General features: G+C 43.3%; 1 protein-coding gene across 1 annotated transcript; it reads right to left on the bottom strand.

Annotated features, from left to right (window-relative positions):
* Window positions 1-4,580: 4,580 nt before the first annotated feature.
* LOC146673573 (uncharacterized) lies at window positions 4,581-11,500 on the bottom strand. Its single transcript, XM_085390292.1, has 3 exons — window positions 11,309-11,500; window positions 8,589-9,644; window positions 4,581-5,477 (listed from the first exon to the last, which is right to left on the bottom strand). The coding sequence occupies exons 1-3, from the start codon at window positions 11,423-11,425 to the stop codon at window positions 5,430-5,432; spliced, it is 1,221 nt and encodes a 406-aa protein (XP_085246418.1). The 5' UTR covers window positions 11,426-11,500; the 3' UTR covers window positions 4,581-5,429.
* Window positions 11,501-12,392: the final 892 nt, after the last annotated feature.

A 12,392-nucleotide genomic window follows, 5' to 3' on the forward strand; every position in this document is an offset into this window, starting at 1 on the left:
CTGTGGAACAAAAGGATCAGGTTGTGATTACTATTTTTTGTCTTGTGTTATTTCTTCTTTCTGGTCAAAATTCAACAAATATAGTGTTAGAAAATATAGTTCAGTATTTGTGTTTCACCTAAAGACCACTTTGTCGAAGTACTGATCAGCTACACAGGACCATAGTATAAAACACGGATGTATTTTCAGGTTGGAAAAATGAAGTCAATGCCCAAGTACCTAAACACTGCAATTTATCTGAAAGCCACTAGATGGTGGTAGCTAGGGTTGCAGAAAGACTTAGGGTCCCGTTGACGTTTCTTATGTGATGTTATGCACACTTTGCTCGAGAGTTGTCTGCAGTGTTGGATGTGATACAACCAATTTTGCTGTATTGGTAGCTAAGGAAATTTGTTTTTCCCAACTAGTTGGTAGTGGTTCCTCAATGTTTCTGCTGCACACTGGGTGTAATCTGTTGCAAAAAAAAAGGTCCACTACCAAAAACCTCCTGATGTTAAATTTGGTTGCTACCAAATTCCACAGTTGACTAAAATTTTTCATGTTTGTTTGCAAATACTTGCTAACTGCTAGGCTGCTAGGGTAGTAAAACTTGAAAAAGTTTGAAGCAAACCAGAAAGGGAGAATGTTTGCCTCTATAGTAAAAGTTCGGTTTCATGAAGGCAAATAGTATCCAGTTCCAGTTTGCATCCTTCTTTTCAGTTTAACTGTAGCTTGGACGGTAACTGACTACTGTTTGTAGACAAGTCTGTCACATTCATCCAAATTATGACCACTGCAATCTGCCAGTGACCAAAGCAATCACAAGGAAGTTTTTGCTAACCATAAGGTTGCCATCAGGTCACTGAACCATTTGTAGACAAGCGTGACTGGGGATTTAGAAATAATTTTCCCAGGATTTCAAAAACCACTGGATGGCATTACAGTATCTACATCCACCTTTTTATAGTGTCTGGCTGGAATCACATTTATGTATTTCAGGAGTTAGTGTTCTCCTTTCTTAGTTACAAATCACTTATCTACTGAGTGGATAAGTGATAAAGTAACAAGAGTGTGTTATAATGAAAATCTTCTAAATGTTATGTGATCCAACCCAGAAAACATGTGAAATGGCTAACATTCTTGACTGTTTCCAGATACACCATATGGACAAAAGTGCTGGGCCACACTTCCTAATCAGTAAATTCAGGTTTTTTTCAGTTCCATTGCCACAGGTGTATAAAATCAAGCACTTAGCCATGCAGCGTCCCTCTACAAACATTTTAAACATTACAAAGAGTAGGCCTCTAGCATCAGCAAAATACGTCACCAGAAGCTTCATGGCATGGGTTTCCATGGTCGAGCAGCTCCTAATGTGTGGTTGGCCCAGTACTTTCATCCATATGGCATATCAAAGGTCTTCTGATGGCAGATTGCTCAACATTTGTGAAGATAATATTTCAAAATAAGACTTTAAGAAGGCTGTGGATTCTGCCGTCCAATCATTTTATAAGACAAATTATTGTTAACAGTAATAAAGGTTTTTGTGCACAAAGTCTCATAGGGCCTCATCAATGGCCTACAGACGTGTTGGAAATAACATTATTTTTTTCTGTGTGTGTGTAATGTTCTGATTTGATCTTTTAGTTCAGTTCAGTTCCTTTTAGTCCCAGAGTTATACTCAGAACCTCAGAGCTCTCCAGATGATCCAAGGGTGAGTCTCTGTGCCACAAATAAACTGCAGGTGAGTTCTTCTGTTCTGGATCCTACTGGTCACCATGTGTGGTACAATATGCCCAGATACAAGTACAGAGAAACTGGTTCTGAACTCTCTTGGAGGTCCTGGCAGGGGTCTCATAGATATGAACTTTAGAGATCTGAATATTCAGGACTGGAGGTGTAACTTGAGAGCAGATTTTCTGATCCATACTTCTCTAAAAATGCATCTTGCCATTTTAAGCTTTTAGTGAAGACAGGAATTTCAAACCTTCAACTGCCACCTTTTAATCAAATGTAAAAAAAATGCAACAAAGTGAGTTTTGTGTTCAGTCTACTGTAGTTCATATAAACCAGAAGTGTGACTGCACCCTGAGAACTTTCCATTAAATCTAGACAAATAAAATAAATTCAGACATTTCACGACTCATTTAGACAGCAGAGTACACTTGCAAATACAAAATCTAAACACCAGATTCCACAAGAGGCAGATCAGCTCCGGACCATCTAGAGAGTTAAGAAGCAGATCATGCCGTACCAACATGAACAGAGCCCAATAAGAATCAATCAAGGTGCCTTTAATGTTCTTGAGGAGGAGGTAGACAGAAGAGACAGATAACAGTGATGTGGTAGTCCTACTGTGGTGAAGTTGTAGTCCTTAATAACAGTCCTGAATCACGTCCTGCTGAGGTCAGTTTGTATCCTCTCTGTGGTGATTTTTTTTCCCTTTGAGGTTAACGTGTCATCCGGTTTTGGTCAGACTGTAATTGTTTCTGTGGTTAAGTCCTGAATCTTCCTGGTTTGGCTACAATGGGGTTTGTGGTTTGCTAGGAGGAGGAAGAAGAGGAAGCAGGTGACAGTTTTATCACAGATTGTGAAGGCTGTACACAAACATACATAATCTGTGCCATGATCACAAACTATATACCATATATACGGCTTCTGTTCACATTATCGGACATCTCAAGACAGCAAGACTACAGCTGACCAAAATTATACTTTATGTACTAAAATCAAAAAGTGCAACTGTGAGAGAGCAGAATGTGAAGAATTGAAGCTCAAAGGTCAGATCAGGAGTTCTACTACCATGCTAGTTGATATTATGGCAAACTGTGTGTTGTGCACCCTGAGTTCACTCTCAGGTGTCAGGCTGCCAATGCAGAGTTCTGCTCCAACATCCCGAGGCAGGGTCCTGAGGGGTTAGAGGATGACTTCCACTATGCAACCTAAGCCATGTTGGGCTGCACATGAATTTGAACACCCTGAAAGGAAGAGTAGCCAATTTAATCCGGTATAGTTATTTTTTCTATTTACTTCGAACTTTCAGACAATCAGCTTTTCACTGGTAATGTCTTGGATGTTTATGTGAACACCGCTTACATACCTTAAAGATATGTTATTCATAAAAGAAATCCAGATTAAGGAGTTTGGACCTTGACCCAGAACAAGAACAGTCTTCTATAAAAGCACGTCAGCACGATGCTTCAGTGGTAAGCCCTGTTGCATGTTCTCCCCATGTTTGAACAGCTTTTCTCTGAGAACTATGGTTTTGTCATAATTGCCATAACTGAAAACCAGGCTAGACTTATGCTCCCTGTTTAGGATAAGGACACTCTCACAAAATCCAGGAAGCCAGAAAGAGATGTTTCATCTCAATTGTTTTACTTCCTGGTAATATAAGTGTTATGGAAAAAGAAAAAAAAAAAAAGTTGCTACATTGCACAGTACACAAAGCGTCCTTGCAATAATGTCACTATTAACATAATACTTTTTCTCTTAGCAAAATATGTTTGTCAGCAAGATTGCTGAATTTCATGAAATCTGTTTACTGGTTTACATTTGGTACTAAAGTTTGTATAATTTCTTATATTTACTGAAGATTATTTCCAGAAAGCTCTTTCCTGTGGGTGGCCAGTCAGAGGTGAGGTAATGTTAGCTACATGATTTTCCTAGTGTCAGGGGGATTACAGTGAGAGTAATCCATTGTCATTAGTTTAACAGGACCAAACTGGCATATATTGTTATTTCAGAATGATGTTTATAAGTAACAACAGGAAATCCTATGCTACAAACTGGGCTTTTCTTCTTCTGGGAGAGACTACCTTCCTTTGGTGTGGACTTTGGGCTTTGTGACTTGATGGACCTTTACAGAAAAGCTACATAACACATTAGAGGAAATGGATAAAACGGTTACAATGTTGGCACTTAAAATGATTTCTATGTAATTAATACATGTTTATGTGAATGAGATTGTCAAGACTGTTCTGGAACTTACAAAAACACTGCTTTGATTGCCTTTTTCCTTCCTTTTTCTTCTTTTATTTTCAGACATTTTTAAATCAAGGCTACATGAGGTACACCAGGCTAAGGTAAACTTCATGTTGAGGTCCATACTGGGATCTGAAATGGATAATCTACCTTATTGATAACACCACCCGCTTTTGCCAGAGCAATCACGTGACCGGAACATCTGGCCAAAACATCTGGTCAAGCTTACAAAGAAGCCCAATTTCCCAAATCTAACATTTACTGTTGAAAGCAGGTACAGAACACTCTCTCTGCTGTTGGCTTATTGATCTTTGATGCCATGCCTCTATTTTCTGTTTTTCGGGGTCAGGTTGCATTGATAGCAAACTATGCAGGGTATTATTCTCCCAATGTCTGCAACATTTTTCAGTTACCCGTGGGAGTTCCCAGTTTTCTCTTGGCTGAAATGGGATCTACAATCTGCATGGCTCCTTCGAGCTTGGATTGTACTGGAACCTTCCAAAGGACAGTACTCAGAGGGAATCTCTAATTAGATGCTCAAACCACCACAGCTGGCTGCTTTTGATGCAAAAGAGCAGCATCCGAGATCCTTACCCTACCTATAAGGCTGAGACCCATAAAAAGTGGATTAGATCTTGACACAAAGAACTGCTAAAAGTAGAGGTACAGGGCAATACTCTTGCATTTTCACCAGTAGATGTCAGATTTCATATACCCTCAAAGATGTCGTTTTGATACAATTTCATGTAATTTTAAGAACAGCCTAGCTACAGACATAGACATAGTGGCAGCTTTGTTCCAGCACTAGTCTTTGAATTGATTGCAACTCTATGAGTAAGCCATAAGAGAACCGTTAATGTTTCGATATTCATCCAGTCAAGCTTGCAATGGAACAACCTGAGCTTTTCGAAATTTTTATGTAATAGATTAGAGCTACAGAATTTATAGATTATTTTTATGTGGCTACTTAGCGGCCTATCCTTTCAATAGTCAAGGCCTGAACTGTTTGTTAAGAAAAGCAAACAGGAGGAGTGATAGACAATTTAGAGGTCTGGAACAAGTTTGTTTAGCCAGTACAAATACAGACTAGTATCTGTTCTAGCCAGTTTGCTTGCTACGGTCTGGACATTCTGTGTGCGCCTTTTTAAGAATTGATTTATAAATTTACCTTTACACAATCTTGGGAAAAACATGCAATTATGGCATCACCACATCAATTGGCCAAGTCCGGTTGCCTGTGACCAAACTGCCCCCTCTTCCTCTCCTTCTGTCTAGCTACTCCCTGTTCCAGCTGAGGTGGGAATAGTCTCAGTCTGGGAACTGTCATCCATACAGTATGAAATTGTAATCCTGTCGCAGAGAATCAATTTCAGTTCCAGAGGTTGTAGTCCTTTTGCTGATTTTGCAGTCCGTGTGATGGTGACTTCCTGCTAGGCCTCCAGATTTTGGTTCTGTTGGTGGAGGGAAGGCTAGAAGAACCAACGAAATGCCTCACTGGCTGGGACAGAGGGAGGCCGCTAAGAATAGGAGACAAAATGTGGCGTGAGACATAGGAAAACTGACAGTAAAATCGAAATGACAAAATAAATACACACCTAAATGTCTGTTTCTACTATTTCTTTCCTGAATCTTAGTCTTTTACCTTTGACTTTTTTTCAGTTAAATTGTAAATATTGGATCACATCAGCATCAACGCTGGCTCGCAGTTTCTGCTGTGTTTCTTGAACCGTTTGTGTGGGTAAACACATCCGCAGTGATGCAGGCTGTAGATCAAAGTCGGTCTGCTGCGACTATACTCTCCTTCCTCTGAAAAGCTGCCAGCAGAACTTCATAGAGTCAATATAGATTTCCTGTCTTGTCACCTTGTGATAAAGTTTAATTTCATTATAATTTGGGGTTTGGGATATAAATTAACTTCGAAAAACAGCAAATCTCTTTGACTGTGTGGATACACAAACTATCACTGGTTTAGTTTAATACTGAGATAATATTAAAAAAAAGAGGGTTTGTTGAAAGAAGAGCCACCAGTCACAAAGTAAAGTATTCATCTGTAAAGGGAAAGCATGTAAAAACAAGTTCTTTAATATAAATTAAAAGGTGACCCCAATAATGAAACAGTCCCCAGCATTTTTGGGGGTGTGGCCTCTTTGAGAGATGGTTGGCGACACAGGTTCAGCTCCGCTACATTTGGACTGTTTGATCTCTTTGAGCCTTTTGGAGGATATTATTGCAATTATCTGATGATTAATATAGTCGTAATAGACTAATATATTTCAATGCAACTTTTCCTGTTGCTTTTGATCTTTTAATAAGATAGTAAGATAATAAGTTTCTTTTACGGTCCATGAAATAGTCTTTATACACCCCTGTACAGCTGCAATTCTGTATGGTCAGTGGTCTGTGGTTTTCAGTAGCGATACATTGTAGATTGACAGAGCCATATGTGACAATTTCGCTATTTTTAACCAACTATGACACATGTACTCTTCTTCAGTGTGAAACTGAAAAATATGTTTAAGAAAAAAACCTGAAAGACAAAAATGTTACTTCTCAGAATATACTACCACTTCATTTCCTTTATGGTGGTTTCCATCATATTCAACAAAATATGAGCTCAGTATTAAACTGGCTAAGTTTCATGTGACTATAATAAAATGCTTTCCCTTCATATGCTCTGGGTAAAAGAAGGCGTAGAAAAGTGCAGAACCAGTCAAAATGTGGGAGGTTTTTGTAAGATGTTTAAGATGTTGTGCAGTCTCACTTGAAGCATAATTTTTCAATCTGCATAATTGTTACATTGCTGGGGGGGGGGGGGGGGGGGGGGTTTGTTTGTTTTTTCTTTTTTAATCTTCGATGGGGTTTTTTCACAGTTCTCCCATTCCTGGTGAACTCCTGTTGCTCCTGTCCTATTCTGACCTACTTGTCAACCAATTAGCATTTGGCAGATGCAAATGTCATATGGTAGCAATCTGTAGTTAGGATTTTGGAGGCCAGGATGGGAGCACGTCTGCGGTTGAAAACCCTTCTCTGCTCACTCCGTGAATAGAAAAATGTTTGAAGTGAAACCGAGTGTAAAAAACAATGAAAAGTTTCCACCGCTGCCATGATCTCTCTTTGTATTTTATAACTTCACTCTTCTCTTTGGCTGGCTAACGGACCAACAACAAAACAAGCAAGAATGGCCCACAGACCAGTTGTACCACTTATTTGTACACTGGCGCCACTGCAGGTAGAAGGGCCATCCTTAGACTCGAACCATAAATTCTGCGTAATGAGGGACATGTGGTCACCCTACCTGCTAAGAGTTGACCATCGAAGAAGTCTGTGCTTCAGTTTTGGTCAGTGACACTCACTAATTAGCACAGTTAACTGATAACTCAATTACATCCTCTCATCCAAATATGGTCGCTTCTAGCTCCACAACCGCCAACATGACGATGGACATGAAGTTGAAATTAAGGCTTCAAAACTGGACTTCTTAAAAGTGACGACGCCTACATATGCGGGGTATGATATCCTTGCATACGTTGCATCGAGTGCACTGAAATCAGCTGTGACTGGTTTTGAAATCACTTTGAAGTTAGTGGCCAGTTTGCTCTGGGCTCTGACAGGTTATCCTGCTGCAGAGAAAGGTGGAGAAAACTACCCAGGGTGCTTTGCTGTTCATCTCACAGAGTAAACTTGGTGCCAGGCTGAGAGTTTGTCAGGTCGACATCAAAGAGAGCGGAAAGAATGAGGCAAGAGTGTGAAACCACCTGCTGACACACACACAGAGAGGGAGAGAGAGAGTTGCCCTCACAAACATTCACATGCTTTGTAACACACACACACGCCGCTGTCACTTGCCGTTAGCCTCCACAGGTCCAATTAGCGTGTAATTGAGGAAGATTATGGCTGCTAATTCACTCTCTTCCCATCACACACACACACAGTGTTTCAGCGCGTGTCCTCACAGCACATGTGTGCAGATGAGGGAATAATTAGTGATAGTTTGTAGCGATTCCCACAGGAAGTGCGTGTGCGTGTGTGTGTGTGAGAGAGAGAAAGGGAGAGAGATATATAGAGTCATCAGTGAGGTCGAATGCTGGTGTCAAAGAATTATTGATCGCCACTAATTCTTATTGCGCTCACACACTCTTATACACACGCACGCACACAGCAGTGGTAGATCACATAAATATTCGCTGTTCCCTCCCTCTCGCCCGGCCGCTTTATCACCGTGAATCAGTGTTGGTGTGTGTGTGTGTGTGTGTGTGTGTGTGTGTGTGTGTGTGTGTGTGTGTGTGTGTGTGTGTGTGTGTGTGTGTGTGTGTCTGCTGGCGGCTTGCCAGACCTCAGCAGGGACCGAGCTCTCGCATTTCACCACCCACCATCTGCACAGCACTCACACACACACACTCAGCAGGGTGAGCGATGCCTTCCAGCTCGAGCATCACTGCCAGTGATCTGGGTTAAGTGAGCCAGGACACACACCGAGACACACACGCACACCGAGATGCACACATACACACAGACAGAGATGCGCACACACACAGAAGAAAGAGAAGATGAGACATACATTTGCTAACGTCCAGCCAATGCTGTGCGTGTGCACGTGTGTATGCGTGCGTGTGCGTGCATGAACTCACCTCCAGCACCCCCCCTCCTCCCCCCGGCTTCTTCTTCAGCTCCTCGCACTTTCTGAACTTGCAGATCTGGTGACCCGTCTTCCTGTTGCGGCACGATGAGCAGACGCCACAGTTGATGAGCCGCCTGCACGGCCCGCACACGCCACACCGCTTCCTCTTTCTTTTAGCCACCGTCCCGGATGACGAAGATGATGATGACGACAAGGAAACGGCCGCCGCTGTCACGCCTGATGATGGGGGCGAGGAGGAGGAGGGGCAGGGGGAGGAGTTGGCATGCTGCTGGCAGTCTGTTAGCGCCCGCTGGCCGCCTGTCATCTGAAAGGCGCTGCTAGCGTCTGAGATCCCGCCCCCTGCTGACCCCATTGCCATAACAATGACCCCGGGAGGTAGTCCCAGCCCCCCCAGGAAGCTGCCACCCATAACCCCTCCTCCGTTGCAGCTGCCACCCTCTGATAGGCCTATCATGTCCGCGTGGGTGTGTCCCTGCTTGTTCATGACGCCACAGTCTGTTCCGCCACTGTATCCAGGAAGGAAGTTCCCGTTGCTTGATGCCATGGCGTGATGGTGTGCCGTTCCCTGTGAAACAGGAAGTGAGGCAGTGTGTCCGTGTTTCTCAGCCCCTCCACCGTCACTGCTCCCACCACCTCCTCCCCCTCCCGACCCACTGTTGCTGCTCTGGTGCATGCTGGTACTATGGGGGTGCGAGGATGTCATGTGACCCGGCGTCGCAGAGGGGTGATGATGGTGGTGGGGGTGGTGCGTCGGCGTGGCCGCCACGGGTTTAGGTCGGCCCCAGAACATTGCCGCCGGGTGGTTCATGTTCATGTTCATGTTGTCGTGGCAACCCCAGGGCGTCGTCGCCATAGCCCCAAGTCTGGCAGCGGTGGGAGGGAAGATGGGGGCGGCCGCGGCCAAGCGGGCGGCCAGTTTGGCTGACTGAGGGAAGTTTGTAACGTTCATGTTCATATTGACATTGGTCTTGTAGAAACTGGCGATGGAGGAGCGGTACCGATCCATCTCTGTAGTGTAGTCCAGCATGGGAGCCAGGCCCGACACCTGCAGGACATAGCACCAATCACTGTTATCAATACCAGCCATAATCAATTTAAAAAAGCACACGGATAAAGTGGCTTTACAGGGAGGTTGGTGGGCAGAGCTGTCTTCATGGAGCAAAATACAAAGGACAGAGCGGTTCACCTGTTAATGGAGCCTCAAATATCAGCAAACACCAAGGCGACAGAGTTGATACTATGCCTAATGACGACTGCTAAAAGCTGGCTACACACCAACAAGTCCACCTTTGAATTGCCCAACAAAACCAAAATGAAGGTGTTGGAGTGGCCTAGCCAAAGTCCAGATTGAGCTGCTGTGGCATGACCTTAAACAGGCTGCTCATGCTTGAAAACATTCCAGTGTGGCTGAATTAAAACAAAGCTGCAGAGTAAAAGTGGGCCAAAATTCCTCCACCATGACACGAAAGACTCATTGGCATTGCAGTCATTGCTTCCAAGGGTGGAACAACCAGGTACTGTTTAGAGCAGGGGTCCCCAATCCCAGTCCACGAGGGCCGGTGTCCCTGCAGGTTTTAGATATGTCCTTGTTCCATCACAGCTGATTTAAATGGATGAATTACCTTCTCAACATGTCTTGAAGTTCTCCAGAGGCCTGGTAATGAACTAATCGTGTGATTCAGGTGCGTTGACCCAGGGTGTTATCTAAAACCTGCAGGGATACCAGCCCTCGCGGACTGGGATTGGGGACCCCTGGTTTAGAGAACAATTACTTTTCACAAAGGAACTAGTGGGTTTGGATAGCTTTTTTCCTTAATAAATGAAACCATCATTTAAAAACTGTGTTTTGTATTTACTCAGGCTATCTTTGTCTAATATTGACATTAAATCTAAACGATTTACCGAATTTCCCAGAGGGATTAATAAAGTTTTATCTAATCGAATCTAAAAAAAAATCCAAGACATATATGCAAATCGCTACAAAATCTGGAAGGGAGCAAATACTGTTGCACAGATCTGTTCCACGTTTTCCTTCCTTCACAGCTCACAAAGAAATATCCGCTGTATTCACCAGTGCAGTTTTATTCATCTCTATTATTTGCCTACAAACATTCGTTCATGAGAGCCAATCTAAGAACTACTTTATTCCAAAGTACAACTCTTAATGAACAGTACCACATTCTGTCTTTGTAGTAAATCCATTTTTGCCTAGACTTCGTCTGTCGTCTCACTGCAGGAAACATTTATTTTGCAGTTGGTCTGACCACACCGTCGCTGTATTCTCTGGAGCAGAGTGACAAGAAGGAAACTGAAAAGTAAAAGTTCTGTAAATGTGAGCATTAATTAAGCTGGCAGTCCCCCCCCCTAGCTGTGAAAATGTGGGGGTCATTTTCACAGCTAATGGATCAATCCTTAAAAGGCTTGTTTCGTTCTTTGAAAGTAACGCAGTGGATTGGACTAATGAGAAAGCGTATTGACCGAACAATCGACCAGCTGACCCTGAGATCGGCGCCCTCGCAGCAGAGCAGCGGTGGGTTCTGTAATTGATGCCTACCTGGATGATCTAATTGAGTTTTTGGCAATGACCCGAGGCCAGTTTCAACAGGAACCTTCTAAATTTAATTTGATTTAACCTTCGCTTCACCCGCTGATTCTGCAGCCCTGCACTGGGAGACCAACATGGATGCAAAAGTTTACACGTCAACTCACCTGTCCCTGTCCACCGTAGCCATGGTGATTTGGGTGATGGTGCGAGGGGGCTGAGCTTCTCTGGAGCATCGAGGAGAGGTCACTGTCCACACACACGCCACTCGTCATGCCCGACATGACCTCACACACACATATACATACAAGCGCACACACACACTCACTCACACACACTCAGGTGGGCTTTGTTGCACAGGAAGCTAGTTAGTTCTGCGTGGTCGCCACGTTTTGCTCTGAAAGTAAAAAGAAAAGTCAGGTGAAGGTGCTGCATTCAATAAAGAAAACCCTCACTCTCGTGGATCATCTTTTTCAGGCTCAGCAACAAGATTTTCTGTGGTTTTAGTCCCACAAATGCACAACTCTGTTGCTTGTGAAGCTCGCACACAAGAATTTCACTCACATGTACTGTACCAATGTACCTGCACATGTGATGTGACAATAAAAGTGATTTGATTTAATTTGATTTGACAAATGATCTACAGAGAGTATTTTAATGTAGCTGATTGATTGGTCAGTTAAGTCGGCAGGCCATTACCCTCAGTTATTCACATCTAATCTGAAAGTAAACCCAGAAAGTAAAGCCGTCAGAGGACATGAAAGACCGACTATCCTGTGACAGTAAGCGAGGGGAAATCCCTTAAGCCTGCATTCCCTCTGAGGTTCGGCAGGGGGCGACTGCTCATAGCTGCAAAAAGAAGTCTAACTGTGTAGAAGTCTGATTCTAACTCGATGTCTGACTTCGGCTAATGCTTTCCTAATGAATTTTAAAAATTATAGGAAATTTAGTCGAGAATAAGCTCTCCTCAAAATCATCACATCAACAGCTCACTTGGTTTCAAAAACCATGATGGCAGCGCACAAAACGCTCCAACAAACTACCTGGTGACATCACGGTGGCTACGTCTTGTCTTTTATATGGAGATGGCGATGACACAAGGCTGCAAACAAAAGAGGAAACAAAGAACAAGCTGCCATCTTCTTCGTCTTCCTTTGTGGAATTCCCTTTTCCTCAGGTGATGACGTGCCCTTGAGCAAGCAAGTGCCGAATCCCCACCAGGGACACCGCAACATCCGACATCGAGTGAAC

This window comes from Rhamphochromis longiceps, linkage group LG3, assembly GCF_057381845.1.
Source record: "Rhamphochromis longiceps isolate RC_006_pf linkage group LG3, R_longiceps_female_GT1.1, whole genome shotgun sequence".
NCBI lineage: Eukaryota > Metazoa > Chordata > Actinopteri > Cichliformes > Cichlidae > Rhamphochromis > Rhamphochromis longiceps.